Raw genomic sequence first — 13230 nt, forward strand, 5'->3', positions numbered from 1 at the left:
CTGCACTCAAAAATGAACTTCTGCAGCTTGTTTAAATTACTTATTTAAAACGAGGTGAAACAGCTCAATTCCTAAAGGTGTTTTGTGGGACAACATGTTTTTAATATTCAATCTACTTAAATTTGTAAAAACAATGAACCTAACTTAATGTTTAATCTTTGTGTTGGGATGACATGGAGTTGTGTGGAACCAGTATTTTTACAGTGTACATTTCGGAATTTATCAATTAATAAAGAGAGCTAAATAGAGTAATACCATAGTATAGTTCACTCCTTAATGAAAAACTCAAATCATATATAGTCAACTATAGATTAAAAACATTAAACACTGACTGTTTTGTGCAGCTTTTAAACGCGTTTCGGAGGATTAAACTAGATTGAACTTAGAACGAGTTGCAACAGAGGCACGAGCATCATATTGATGCCAGATTCCTGCTCAATCTCAAAGAATAACAGCCTTGCAGCAAAGATGGAAGATAAAGATTAAATATATTAATGTAATCCTGTACTATCTGATAATTAATACAGTACTGCTAAAAGGCAGGAGACGTAGAAGAACAGGTTCACAGTGTCATGCGCGGAATGTTGTGCACGCGCGCGCCAATGTTAAAGCTTTTTTTTTTTCAAGACAGCTGTTTAAACTGTACAGTGTGTATATATACGGCTTTTGACCACTTTGAATTCTAAATAACAGATATGATTTATTGAGTGATATCCAAATGTGAAAAACAAACATGAAAGCCACATTAATAAAGCGAGAAAGACTCACCTCAGGGGGATTTTGACCGCCAGATATCTGTCTATGGCAACTGCTAGAAGACTAAATATTGAACTTTGAGTCAGTACCAGAACGAAACAGGCCAGGAAAAGGCATCCGTAAAAGTCTGATCGCAGACCGATGCTTATAGTGATGGCAAAGGGGATGGCAAGGCAGCCGACCAGAATGTCAGCCACGGCAAGCGACACCAGAAAGTAATTGGTGGCGTTCTTGAGCGTGGAGTTGATGGCCACTGCCCAGCACACCAGCACATTACCGGCGATGGACAGCACCGCGATCATTAGCTCAATGGCGATGTAGAGCGAATCCATAACTGCTCACTTCACTTAAGATGCCATGAGTCTGTCTGTCACCCGGTGCTGCTCATCCAGTGACAAAAGAAGCGCTCCAAAATAATCCACGGCTCTCCAAAGTTTGTGGTTCGCCATCACGGGCATCTGTTGGCGCACAAAAAAACGGCGTTATTTGCATTCACTCCCCTGAGGGAATTGTTCGAGAAAGATGTCGTTTCCGTCTTGACAGGTTGATTGAAGTTCAGACTAACAAGTAGAAAGTTCTTACTACTTATTGTCTGTCATTTAAATGTACTTACCGTGATTTCGGAGTGTTTTTTATAGTTGGAGGTTGTTGTTTAGAGCGGTTTGCGCGCGTGTCATGGGGTACATGTTGCAGGAGCAAGTGATTCTGACGCGCCGCGAGCGCAACACATGGCTTTTCAAGCAGCTCACGGAAAACAGCCAGAATAAAGCCTGTACATCACAGCTCATGGCCACGCCCCGACACACACTCACACATACAGAGAGAAAGAGAGAGAGAGAGAGCTTCAAATAAAACACTGGTGTGCACTGGGATGTAAAATACAAGGCATAAATATGGCAAAGTGTGTATTTTCTGAAACAAATTGAAAAGCAACAAAGTAGGGCTTAAATAAAATGCTGTACAAGTTAGCTCACTGATTCCTAAGACAAAATAATAATAATAATAATAATAATAATAATAATAATAATAATAATAATAATGAGCTTTTCTAAAACATATCCATGATCCATTTTGGCTTACAAATTGAAATATTGTTAAATGTAAAACAGTAAGTTGTTCAATTGTTATGATAGATTACTAGAATCCATTTAACACAACTACACTATAAAACATAGGTCTTCTGAAGGGCCGCAGCTCTGCACAGATTTGCTCCACCTCTAATCAAACACAGCTGATCCAAATAATCAAGGCGGTCAAGACTACTATGCTGCCTCCCAATTTGCATACTAATACTACACCCTACAAGTATGTACTTTATTGTGTGTAACAGAAGAGTATGCAAGCTTTGGGACATTATACTAAACAGGTGTGATTTGGAGATGGTTAGAGCTAAACTATGCAGAGCTGCGGCCCTCCAGGAATTGAGTTTGAGACCCCTGCATTCTTTTTACAGCGATGTTCCACACAATGCAGTCATGTTGTCCCGACACAAATCAAGTTAACTTAGCAAATTTAAGAGGACTGGACATAAAACTATTAAGTTCTCAAAAACATCTCAAGAATTGTGTTGCTTCAGCTCATTTTAAATTAGTTCGAAGAAGCAGCAAAAATCTTTTTAAATTTGAGTGTATCCCCATCATCATCATCATCATCATCATCATCATCATTATTATTATTATTATCATTAATATATTCAGATTTATTGCACTTAAATTATTCTCAACAAACTGAGAGATGTTGACAGAGAGGTTTCCAGTCATTCATTTGCTATTAAATGGATGAAAATATTATTTTATTAAAGCAATTATCGTATCAAAGCAAGGTTGTTTTTCAGTGCCACGTGCATGTTATATACTCCACAATTGTGTCTCCAACACTTTCAGGCATTTATTAAAATCTATTAAATCCACCATTGGGCAATAGGGTATATGCTGAAGTATGCAGACGGACTTTTACTTTTTCAGCAACCAAATTTTCATGCTGATTTTATAAAAGGTTTAAGGTCTGTTTTCTTTAAAAATCAGCAATCTTCACTGCCTGATTGATTTATGATATAAAGTGGGTCTCAGACCGGACAAGAAGCACTGCATTAATTTACACTTTTCCCCCGCCATGTCTTTAAAATATGAACATTTATTTTACCCCAGTATATTCAACAGAGTTTCTGCACTTGTCTGCTGATCATGATGGGCGTCTGCGTGTAAACAGCTTTTCATTTAGTTTTATTCTTGAACAACTAAATGAATGCTTAAGTCTATTTAACTTATTATATTTGAGTGACATTACAACATCGATGCTGTATAAAGAACCATACAAATGTTTAAAACTTCACATTATGAGAAGAAACACCAGCGGTGCATATACCCTATTATCTCTCTAACGCAGTGGTTCTCAAACTGGGGGTTGTGACCCCTGTGGGGGTCGCAGAATAATTTCAAGGCGTCGCGAGAGTGATATAAAAATTGTGTAATTTTTAGTGATTAAAGTAGATATTTTTGAGTATTTCGAGTGAAATCTACACATATTTTCAGATTTTTTTAATAGATATTACTGAATAGTGTTTAAAATAAAGTGAATGGAACATCATAACTGTGCAGTGACTAACTCGCTATTATCACTACAGCACGCATCTGGATGTGAACACTGCAACTGCAGAGATGGATAAATTTGTAATTCGCAAATCTAAAAAATGATGAGAAAACTGGACAGTTTTCCCGAGTCATCGGAACCGTCTACTTTGACTAAACATAAGAGTAAGACCCCATCAGACCAAAGTAGGAAACGTCAGAAATATCAGGACGAATTCATAAAGTATGGATTCACTTGCTCTAATGTCAACAGTACCCATTTAAAGGTTAGCCAAAATTAATTTAATTATATTAAATCTAGTTAAAATACTGTCAACAGCTTAAAAGAAGTTATTTTTATTGTGTGTGTATATGTTTTGGTAGTAGGGGGGTCGCGAGTTCTTGATGATCTTACATTGCAGATCGCTGGCTTAAGTTTGAGAACCACTGCTCAAGGACCCCTAAACACAGTCCACCTCTTCATAGTACATCAGTGTCAGAAAGGTTCAGGGTCGTTTTAGAATATTTTAAATACTGATGGTAAGATATCCTTTCTGAACTGTCATCCAACTTCTGAAGAAATGATTGAAGACTTTTAGAGGATTTTCCCCCCTGAAGCAGGTTGAATTAGCATATCATGAACAGATGAACACAATGTCTGCTGCATAATTTGCATGTGCTTTATCAGAAAAAAAAGTAAAACATCAAAACTGTCAGACGTCACCACCATCAGCTTTTCAGAAATATTAAATCTTTGAAAAGAAGCTTTTAAAACCACTTATTGCTTGTTGTCATTGTTTTAATACAGGGATTTAGATTCAGGTTGTTAAAATAACTACATATTCAAGTGTTTGTCGCATTTGGTCAGATCAGATGTCAAGTCTGTCAGATGGACATTTTGATGAGAATTTATTTAGATATATATTGTATTTGTTGGGACATGTGTAAATGCAGTCTGTCTGCTAACATGAGAAATGTTGAAACATGAAATATTAAAAACTTCCTGATTGCTGTTTAATATGTGATTGTGTTCAGTGATGGCAAAAACGTTGCTTTGTCCTGCTTCTTCAGAATCAGTGAGCTACAAACTAATATGGATCAACAAATGAAGAGGGAGATGTAGAAAAGAGGCTATTTGCACAATTTGTATGTCATAAATTAAAATGGCAATCAAAAGTCAGCATGACATTGTTGTTTTTCAATTGAAGGTTCTGGAATTCCGGTGCTGCTTGTGTGGCAGTTAAAATGAACATCTATTATTTTCGTCATGCTTTTTTAATTAATAAATTATTTAGTTAATTTTCAGGTAACTGTGCAATGTTTTAAAACGATTAGCTATTATTTTCGTCATGCTTTTTTAATTAATTTATTAATTAATGATTTATTTATTTATTTATTTTCAGGTAACTGTGCAATGTTTTAAAATGGCTATCTATTATTTTCGTCATGCTTTTTTAAATAATTAATAAATTTTCAGGATATGCAATGTTTTAAAATGATTATCTTTTATTTTCGTCATGCTTTTTATTAATTAATTAATTATTTTTTATTTTCAGTAAACTGTGCAATGTTTTAAAACAATCATCTTATTATTTTTGTCATGCTTTTTAATGAGTTATTTATTTTCAGTGAACTGTGCATGTGCAATGTTTTAAAACAATCATCTTATTATTTTAATCATGCTTTATAAAATAATTAGTTAATTTATTTTCAGTGGACTGTGCAATGATTTTAAAAAGTAACATTTTAGTAATAAATGCTTTAAAAACAGTAATATTTAGTGTTTTTAGCATGTTATGCTATTTTATGCAAAAGCTTTAATACATTCCTGATCTGTTTAATAGTCTTTGAGGATAAATGAAATATTGACAGTAATCTACAGTGCTCAGCATAATTGAGTACACTCCAATTCGAAAATAAATATTTTTATTCATTCCTCAGCGAATATAGCCTATGCATTTTGGTGCATTTAAACAAAACTTATTAAAATTATTAAACAGATAATTTATTTAGAAATTGAAAGATAATACAATTAAATTAGAGCAAAATATTTCAAAACAAAATTGCAACCTACAAAATTTCAACTAAATCTTTCCTTTTTTTCCCCCTTCTCTTGATTTCTCCTCTTTTTTTTTTAAATGTGTATTTAATATTTTTCCCTAACATCTAAATTTGGGTGTATTAGGTTTTGGACCGTTATTGTAAGTTATTCTGTTAGATTAGCTCCAGATTTGGCTTCAGTACTGACTAATGTATATGCACAACTATAATATTGTAAAGCTTCCTATCAAAAATATGAAATTAAAAGAGAGATTTGTGAGGGGTGTACTTATATATGCAGAGCACTGTATATTGTAATATAAGTTTAACGACACAGTGTAGATTATATCTGAAGTGAATTTTAAAAAAAAATAAGTACTATTATTTATTAGAAAAATGCTTTGAAATAGTTTTTATAGAAGCAAACTTAAAAAAGTGAGATCAATATCTCAATTAGATCAAGTTTTTGTGCATTTACATCTAAACTATTTATTTACTATATTTCTTTCTTTGTGTGTGTTGATAAAAAGTGCCAAAAACTTTCCCCAGATGTTGTACTATTCAAATGCAGTTAATTTCTCATCAAAATTGACTAAAACCACACTTAAGGGTTAATATCACCATCTTAAAACAAAGTGAAATGAGTTGATAATCTAATAAGAAAATATAAAAACATACCTAGAATTTGGGGGGAAAATGTGTGAATGTTGCGATTTAAGTGTGTTTGTGCTAAACGCACCGCAGATGTTGACCTGTGTGTAAATCTCTACAAACACTAGTGGAAAAAGAGGCAAACAATTGCACACATGTTTACTAGCCTCAGTAAAATGTCTTTTTCTGCCTTTAAAGTGATTCTATTTTTATCCTCATTGACATTTGATATTGACTGAATGTATCTGTGTGTACAAAAGAGCCAAATTTTCTGAAATCTGAGCCTCTGACAAGATATCTGAGAATAGTGACAATATTGCACAATCACTAAAGATTACAATATGGATTCTGTGTAGTTTGTCTGCGAGGTAAGGCAAGTTTGTTTATATAGCACACTTTATTCACCATGGTAATTTAAATAATTGTATTAAAAATGGATAAAAACTAAAATTTGAAAAAAAAAAAAAAAAACAGGTTTTAAAGGAATAAATAAAGAAAATAAGGACATAATAGTGCAATCTGTTAAACGTAGCACAGTGCTCATTCAGTAAAGGCACACTTGATTTCAATGTGCCTAATGTTGGAGCACATCTCTGTTAGTAGCTGAAGGTGGATTCACCCTGCTCTGACTGAACTCTTGGAATGTCTAGTTTATATAGAGTGATCTATTAGGTTTGTATTCAGTGAGTATATCTGTAATGTATTGAGGTCATTTAGTGATTTATAGACAAGTAGTAATACTTTAAAATCTATTCTTAATGTAACTGGGAGCCAGTGTAATGACCTGAGGACAGGTGTGATGTGCTCTGATTTCCTGGTTCTGGTCAGAATCTTGGCAGCAGCGTTCTGGATCAGCTGCAACTGTTTGACTGTCTTTTTGGGCAGGCCAGTGAGAAGTCCATTACAGTAATCCACCCTGCTGCTGATAAAAGCATGAACAAGTTTAAGTCCTCCCTGGAAACAAAGCATCTAATTCTTGCAATGTTTTTGAGATGATAGTATGCTGATTTACTTACTGCTTTGACATGACTACAGAAACTCAGATCTGACTCCAGAATCACACCAAGGTCAAGATTCTTGATCTTCTTTTTTGATATGTAGCCACACACACTTCTTTACTAATTCAGCATAACATTATAAGGGTTTTGTAGCAGACATATTAAATCTATTAATATTAAGACTCCTAAACTGATAAATCTTAATATTGGACAGTGACATTCTCCATTCTGTACAAATGAAAAGCATTTTAATTAAAACAAGCAAACAAGTGTGTATTATGACAAAAGACTTTATTGCCATTACCATCAATGAGCCGTCTGCTGTCATGAGGAAAAAGTTTCAAATAGAAAAACAAGTCCTTTGAGATCTAAATATTTACCAGCAAAGACGTCAATAAATAGCATTTGTGATAAGAAAAGGTTTTAAACACAGATTCTGTCTGATTTTTTATTTATTTTTTGTGTGTGTGTTTTGCTTCAGTTGAGAGAATTTGACCAGTTGTCCATGCTGTTAAATGCAACGTTTCAGTTACAATTTGGCACAAATCCCACTGCTGACCAGCCTAAATGCATTTCTTTCTTTCTTTTTTCTCCTTTTGATACTTTTTTTTAAACACTATTTAAATCCTTTCATTTAAACACATCTTCAGTCATTTAAACAGGCACAAAAAGCATTAAATAATCAATACTGGTTGTTTGAAACACTCTTATAGCGTTCCATCAGACATTGACTTTCTGACTTTTTATTCCAGAAATAATTAAGTAGAGTCGTAGAGAGCTAATCTTAGTGTTTTACTAACACACATAGGGCTGTTAAATAATTAGGACAAGATTTTAATAGTGGTCGTTTCTATAAGTGACAAATTACCCAAAACGTGAAACCAATTTTTTATAGATATATATTGTTTGACAAAGTCTTTGTGAGAAAACTAAATATTTAAAAATACCTCCATCAGTATATTAATACATAAGTATGTCAATATATATATATATAGATCTGGGTAATAATACTTTATAAAGATTAGCAGCTACACTTGAACTCTTAGCAAAATTGACCGTACTATAAAAACTATAGCAGTTTAAGTGCAAGATTGCTAACCTACACTCTGCAAGCAACTTCAAACAGTTCTGAGTTATGTCCATATTAGACGTTTGAGGGACAGAGAAGATGTTTGAGGCTGGAAGGATTCTGTGTGTGTGTATATGATGTGTTGGTTGTATAAATACAGAACTGTGTGTTTTTGGAAGAACTGGACCAGGCGAATAAAAGTGCTTCTGTGCCTCCATCCTCTTCAAAGTCCAAAAATCAAGTCTCAAAGTATTTGTAAATCTGAGACACGTATTGCATGACGCTCTGCCAGTCCGGTCGATCCGTGCGCATCAATTCCTCAAAGTCCTACAAAGACACAGAGCAGATGTAGATGTTTACATACAGGAAACACTTCATCTATGAACATTCTTGGGAACTTTTGCATTCAGTTAAGTTTATTTAAACCATAAAAACCAACACAGGCTCATTGGAAAAACTTGCTTCAGCCGACATTTTTGTACAGCCACAAAAATGGACTTAATCATACTGCATGTTTGACCTCAGAATCTACAGTCAACAGTACAGGGCTGTATGATGTCAGCAACCTTTATTCCTTTTCACACTAATGATATTTACAGCGATATAATATTAACAAAATACAGAGTTGTTTTCTTGTAGTTCTTTGCACAACACCAAATAATCACCACAAAAGAACTAAACAATGTTTAGGATTTGCAATCAAATACGTTTGATTTTTGTATCTAACTTTTCTTGTGTGGTCAGTTTGCCCGCTGGCACTCAGGTTTGAGTCCAGTGAAGCACAGTCTGACAAAAGAGATAAAAGCAATGTAAAATCAAGGTACAGCAGAGAAAATATGTATTGAACTTGTCACCATTTTTCTCAGAAAACATGTCTAAAGGTGCTGTTGACTTGAAATTTTCAACAAGATTTTGATAACCAAAGAAATCCAAATATGAAAAGAAAACAAATCTAATTTGTTTACAAATGAAGTTATGTGTAATAAAATTAAATGACAGAGGAAAAAGTATTGAACACATAAAGAAAGGGAGGAGTAGAAAGGCAGTGAAAGCCCAGACAGCAGCTGAAATCTTTCAATAGTTCATCAGCAACCCTCTGCCCTTGAATGATGAAACCAGAGTGGACATTTCAGCAAGACAATGATCCAAAATACAGCCAAGGAAGCTCTCAAATGCTTTCAGAGAAAGAAAATCAAGCTGAAGAATGGCCTAGCCAATCGCCTGACTTGAATCTGATATAAAATACAAAATCAAGGTCAGATTTGATAGACGAGACCCACAGAATCATCAAGAAATCTGTGAAAAAGTCACACCTGAGCAATGCATGTGACTTCATTCGCCATATGAGAGGCGTCTTTAAGTTGCCATCACCAGAAACACCTTTTATATAAAGCAATCCATACATTTCAGTAGTTCAGTACTTTCTCTTTGTGTCATTCATTTTTTATTACACAGATTTATTTTGTTTTGTTTGATTTTTCGGTTTATATTGTTTGGATTTTTACCAAAATCTGGTTTAATTCCATGTCAACATCTCCTTAAGAAATATTATTCCCAGGAAAAACATGACCTGTTCAATGCTTATTTTCCCCTCAGTAAAACCTTGTGTACTTCTATTTTTGCTTTTAAAAACACTATTGGTCAGGTTATGTTTCACCAGGTGATCTTTACAACAAGCCTCGCTTTCTTGTAGATGTGTACATAAAGGATATGTATCTGAAACGTACAATACCACAAACCCTAAGTAACATATTCCAAATTTGCACAAAAATAGACAGCGCCCTCTAGTGGGTTTGACATATTAAACGGTTGACAAAATGTACTGGGAATAACATATTTTACATTGCTAATGCGTCTGGTTGATGATAACCCACTGCAAAAACATATCATTTATTAAATATGATTATCTAGTCTGATCTCACAAGGAAACGTAACTATTTTACGTTTTGTCAGTTTAGTGGCTAATTCGTATCAATTCAGTTCATACGAGTTCAGTTGTTTGAAAATGTACGATTTTTAAAAAGGAGTCGTGGCACACAACCCGCCCCTTAACCTAACCGTCATAGGGGGATAAGCAAATCATATTAAATTGTACGAATGAGATCATACGGATTAGTCACTGAATCAAAAAGTTACGAATTGCTGTGAGATTGTGTTGGATTATTACAACATAACACTCATAATCACAACACTATCACAGGACAAAAAATAAACAGACACTTATTTAATATGCACTGTGTGACGTGATTTATATCAGTTTTTAATTTCCACCATGACCAACATATCTGGCTATAATAAACATTTTTATAAAGATCTGAATGCTTGAGATGAAATATGAGGAGGTGATTGTGAGAAAACAAACATCTAATCAAGGTAAATATCACAGAAGAGTCATTTTATTGTGTGTTATTTCTAATTTAGTTTTCTAATTTCGTAAACGTCTACGCAACAGCATATTTGGCCCTGTTATTCCAAAGATGTTTAAAGGATCCATGGTACATTTTCAGGAATGACAAATACATTTAAACATGAGAATCCTGAACATTTTTCTATTCTATGTTTGTAAAGAACTGACCTCCTGATGTCTTTTGTGTTTGTCATCAGCTATTTTTGACTAAAGTGTGAACGTTTGGTGATTTGAACTAAACCACCATCAACAGATACATTGTGTTTTACAGAGCATACTCTTGAAGTTTTGTCCTTATATTAGTCAGTTAGAAGACAGTTCGTGTATTTGAGCTTGTTGTTTGGTCCTGGCTCCTGAAATGACCCAGTTTATAAAGTTAAATTAAACAGGTGCAGCTTGTTTTACTTTGATATGTGGGTTAATTTCCAAGATGAGACATTTGCATTGAAGTTTATTATGAGCTTGTTCTAATTGGCAGTTTTTCCCTCTTGGAAGATTTGACAACACTAATAAAGTCAATACATACAGTAACATTTTCCCCGTATACAGGACTCATATAGACCATAATAAACAAGTTTCTGAGTTTACTTCTGTACACACTTCATAGAATTTTGCTTGTGCAGACTACCTGCAGTTTTCGGTTTTTGAATCCACTAAAATTTGGCCATCTAATAACTGCAGTGAAATAAGCTGTATAGACCTGTACACAGTTCAGTTATTTTTGAGACTGACGACCATTTTCAACCACCAAACTAAGAATGCATGAAGTGCAAAACACATTTACAGAAAATCAATACAGTGTGTACTAGATTGAACTAGCTGTTAGTGACGTATTTTCACACATGAGAGTAGTGTCTCACTTCTGTATGTGTGCAATAAAACCAGCTGCACAGAGCAAGTAATAAAGTTCGTCATCATTCGTTTAAAATACTAAATCAAGACTTTCAACACCATTCCTCAAATCTTGTGAGCAGACACCCTTTACTGAACAGAGCAGAAGATACTATTGAATAAATGGGAGTTTTTGGCTTACAGTAAATGTAAGTCACTGAAGGCATATGATGATGTATTTTGAGGATTTTTTGGGGGTGGGGGGGTATTTTTTGGCACTTTGAGCGAGTCAGAAACATTGCTGTCTATAAAGGATGATGGAGATTTAGTCTGGTAATGATATGAGGATGAATTAATAGAATTAATAACAGAATGTTCATTTTTGGGTGAACTAACCCTATAAAAATATTTTTGCTAACTACACTCACCAGCCACTTTATTAGGTACACCTTACTAATCCCGGGTTGGAGTCCCTTTTGCCTTCAGAACTGCTTTAATCCTACATGGCATAGATTCAACAAGGTACAGGAACTATTCCTAGGAGATTTTGGTCCGTGTTAACATGATAGCGTCATGTAGTTGAGGCAGATTTGTCGGCTGCACATCCATGTTGCAAATCTCCCATTCCACCACATCCCAAAGTGCTCTATTGGATTGAGTTCTGGGGACTGTGGAGGCCATTTGAGTACAGTGAACTCCTTGTCATGTTTAAGCAACCAGTCTGAGATGAATCGCGCTTTGGCATGGCGCGTTATCCCGCTGGAAGTAGCCATTAGAAGATGGGTACACTGTGGTCATATAGGGATGGACATGGTCGCAAAAATACTATAGTATTATACTATAGTAGGCTGTGGCATTGACACGATACTTAATTGGTACTAATGGGCCTTGATTTGTGCCCACAGCACTGCCGCTCACTGGATATTTTCTAATTTTTGGACTATTCTCTGTAAACCCTAGAGATGGTTGTGCGTGAAAATCCCAGTAAATCAGCAGTTTCTGAAATACTCAGATCAGCCCGTCTGGCACCAACTACCATGCCACATTCAAAGTCACTTAAATCACCTTTCTTCCCCATTTTGATGCTCTGTTTGAACTGCAGCAGTTCGTCCTGACTGTCTACATGCCTAAATGCATTGAGCTGCTGCCATGTGATTGGCTGGTTAGAAATTTGTGTTAATGAGCGGTTGGAGAGGTGTACCTAATAAAGTGGCCGGTAAGTGTGTGTTTAATTAGTAGTAAATTCATACAGCTCACATCAATGTTTTATGTCTAATTGTTTAGATGAGTAGCCATGTAGTAAATGGGATAATGTACATCCAGCTGGTTGTTTTCACAGAGTGAAATCATTCAGTCTTATAAACCAAAACTGAAAAGCACGTCTGACTTTCTTCTGTGAGAAACAACCAGCTGGATGTACATTATCCCTTACATAAAACTAACAGGACAAATGTGGAGAAATATATTTCACAAAGCACCAGGTTGTGACATTCAGAAACTATTCAGTTCTTCCCTAAGAAAGAGCAAATCATCTGGCTTTGGGATTTTCCAGCCATCTGTTAAGAGTTTTTGTGATGGGATAGTGGGAATGACTGTTGTTGGACAACATTACAATCAGTTTGAGATTACCAGTTATCACATGTGCAGGAGTCACATGCAACACACACACACACACACACACACACACACACACACACACAGGCAGTTAATGACATCCAACACATCTAGAGTTGTATTCCATCTATGTAGACAGAAAATCCTGAGAGGCTCTGTTATATTATAGGCCACAGACTTAAAGTAGCAGTTCATCCGTCCAAGTTTTGTGGTTGTGTCATCTCTGTGAAAACAAGCACTTGGTAATGTTGACTAACTGCTTTTATATTCATGTGGCCGTTTCCTCCTTAAGTCTAC

General features: G+C 35.0%; 3 protein-coding genes across 4 annotated transcripts in view; 1 reads left to right on the forward strand and 2 right to left on the reverse strand.

Moving 5' to 3' along the window:
• Positions 1-1492, reverse strand: part of adora2b (adenosine A2b receptor) — a 28508-nt gene extending 27016 nt beyond the window's left edge. Inside the window, exons 1-2 of one of the 2 annotated variants that reach the window (XM_056458663.1) lie at positions 1370-1492; positions 769-1214 (exon numbers count right to left, since the gene is read on the reverse strand). In XM_056458663.1, coding sequence (XP_056314638.1) covers positions 769-1088 — 320 coding nt within the window. In that variant the 5' untranslated portion in view covers positions 1089-1214; positions 1370-1492. The other variant, XM_056458664.1, reaches the window with a different exon arrangement.
• The window catches only part of zswim7 (zinc finger, SWIM-type containing 7), a 220649-nt gene that overhangs the window by 76658 nt on the left and 130761 nt on the right, over positions 1-13230 (forward strand). The gene's annotated exons all lie outside the window — the stretch shown is intronic.
• specc1 (sperm antigen with calponin homology and coiled-coil domains 1) overlaps positions 7488-13230 on the reverse strand; it is a 205140-nt gene continuing 199397 nt past the window's right edge. Inside the window, exon 15 of the mRNA XM_056458667.1 lies at positions 7488-8408. Coding sequence (XP_056314642.1) covers positions 8319-8408 — 90 coding nt within the window. The 3' untranslated portion in view covers positions 7488-8318. The remainder of the gene's footprint in view (positions 8409-13230) is intronic.

The sequence above is a fragment of the Danio aesculapii genome, chromosome 5, assembly GCF_903798145.1.
Source record: "Danio aesculapii chromosome 5, fDanAes4.1, whole genome shotgun sequence".
NCBI lineage: Eukaryota > Metazoa > Chordata > Actinopteri > Cypriniformes > Danionidae > Danio > Danio aesculapii.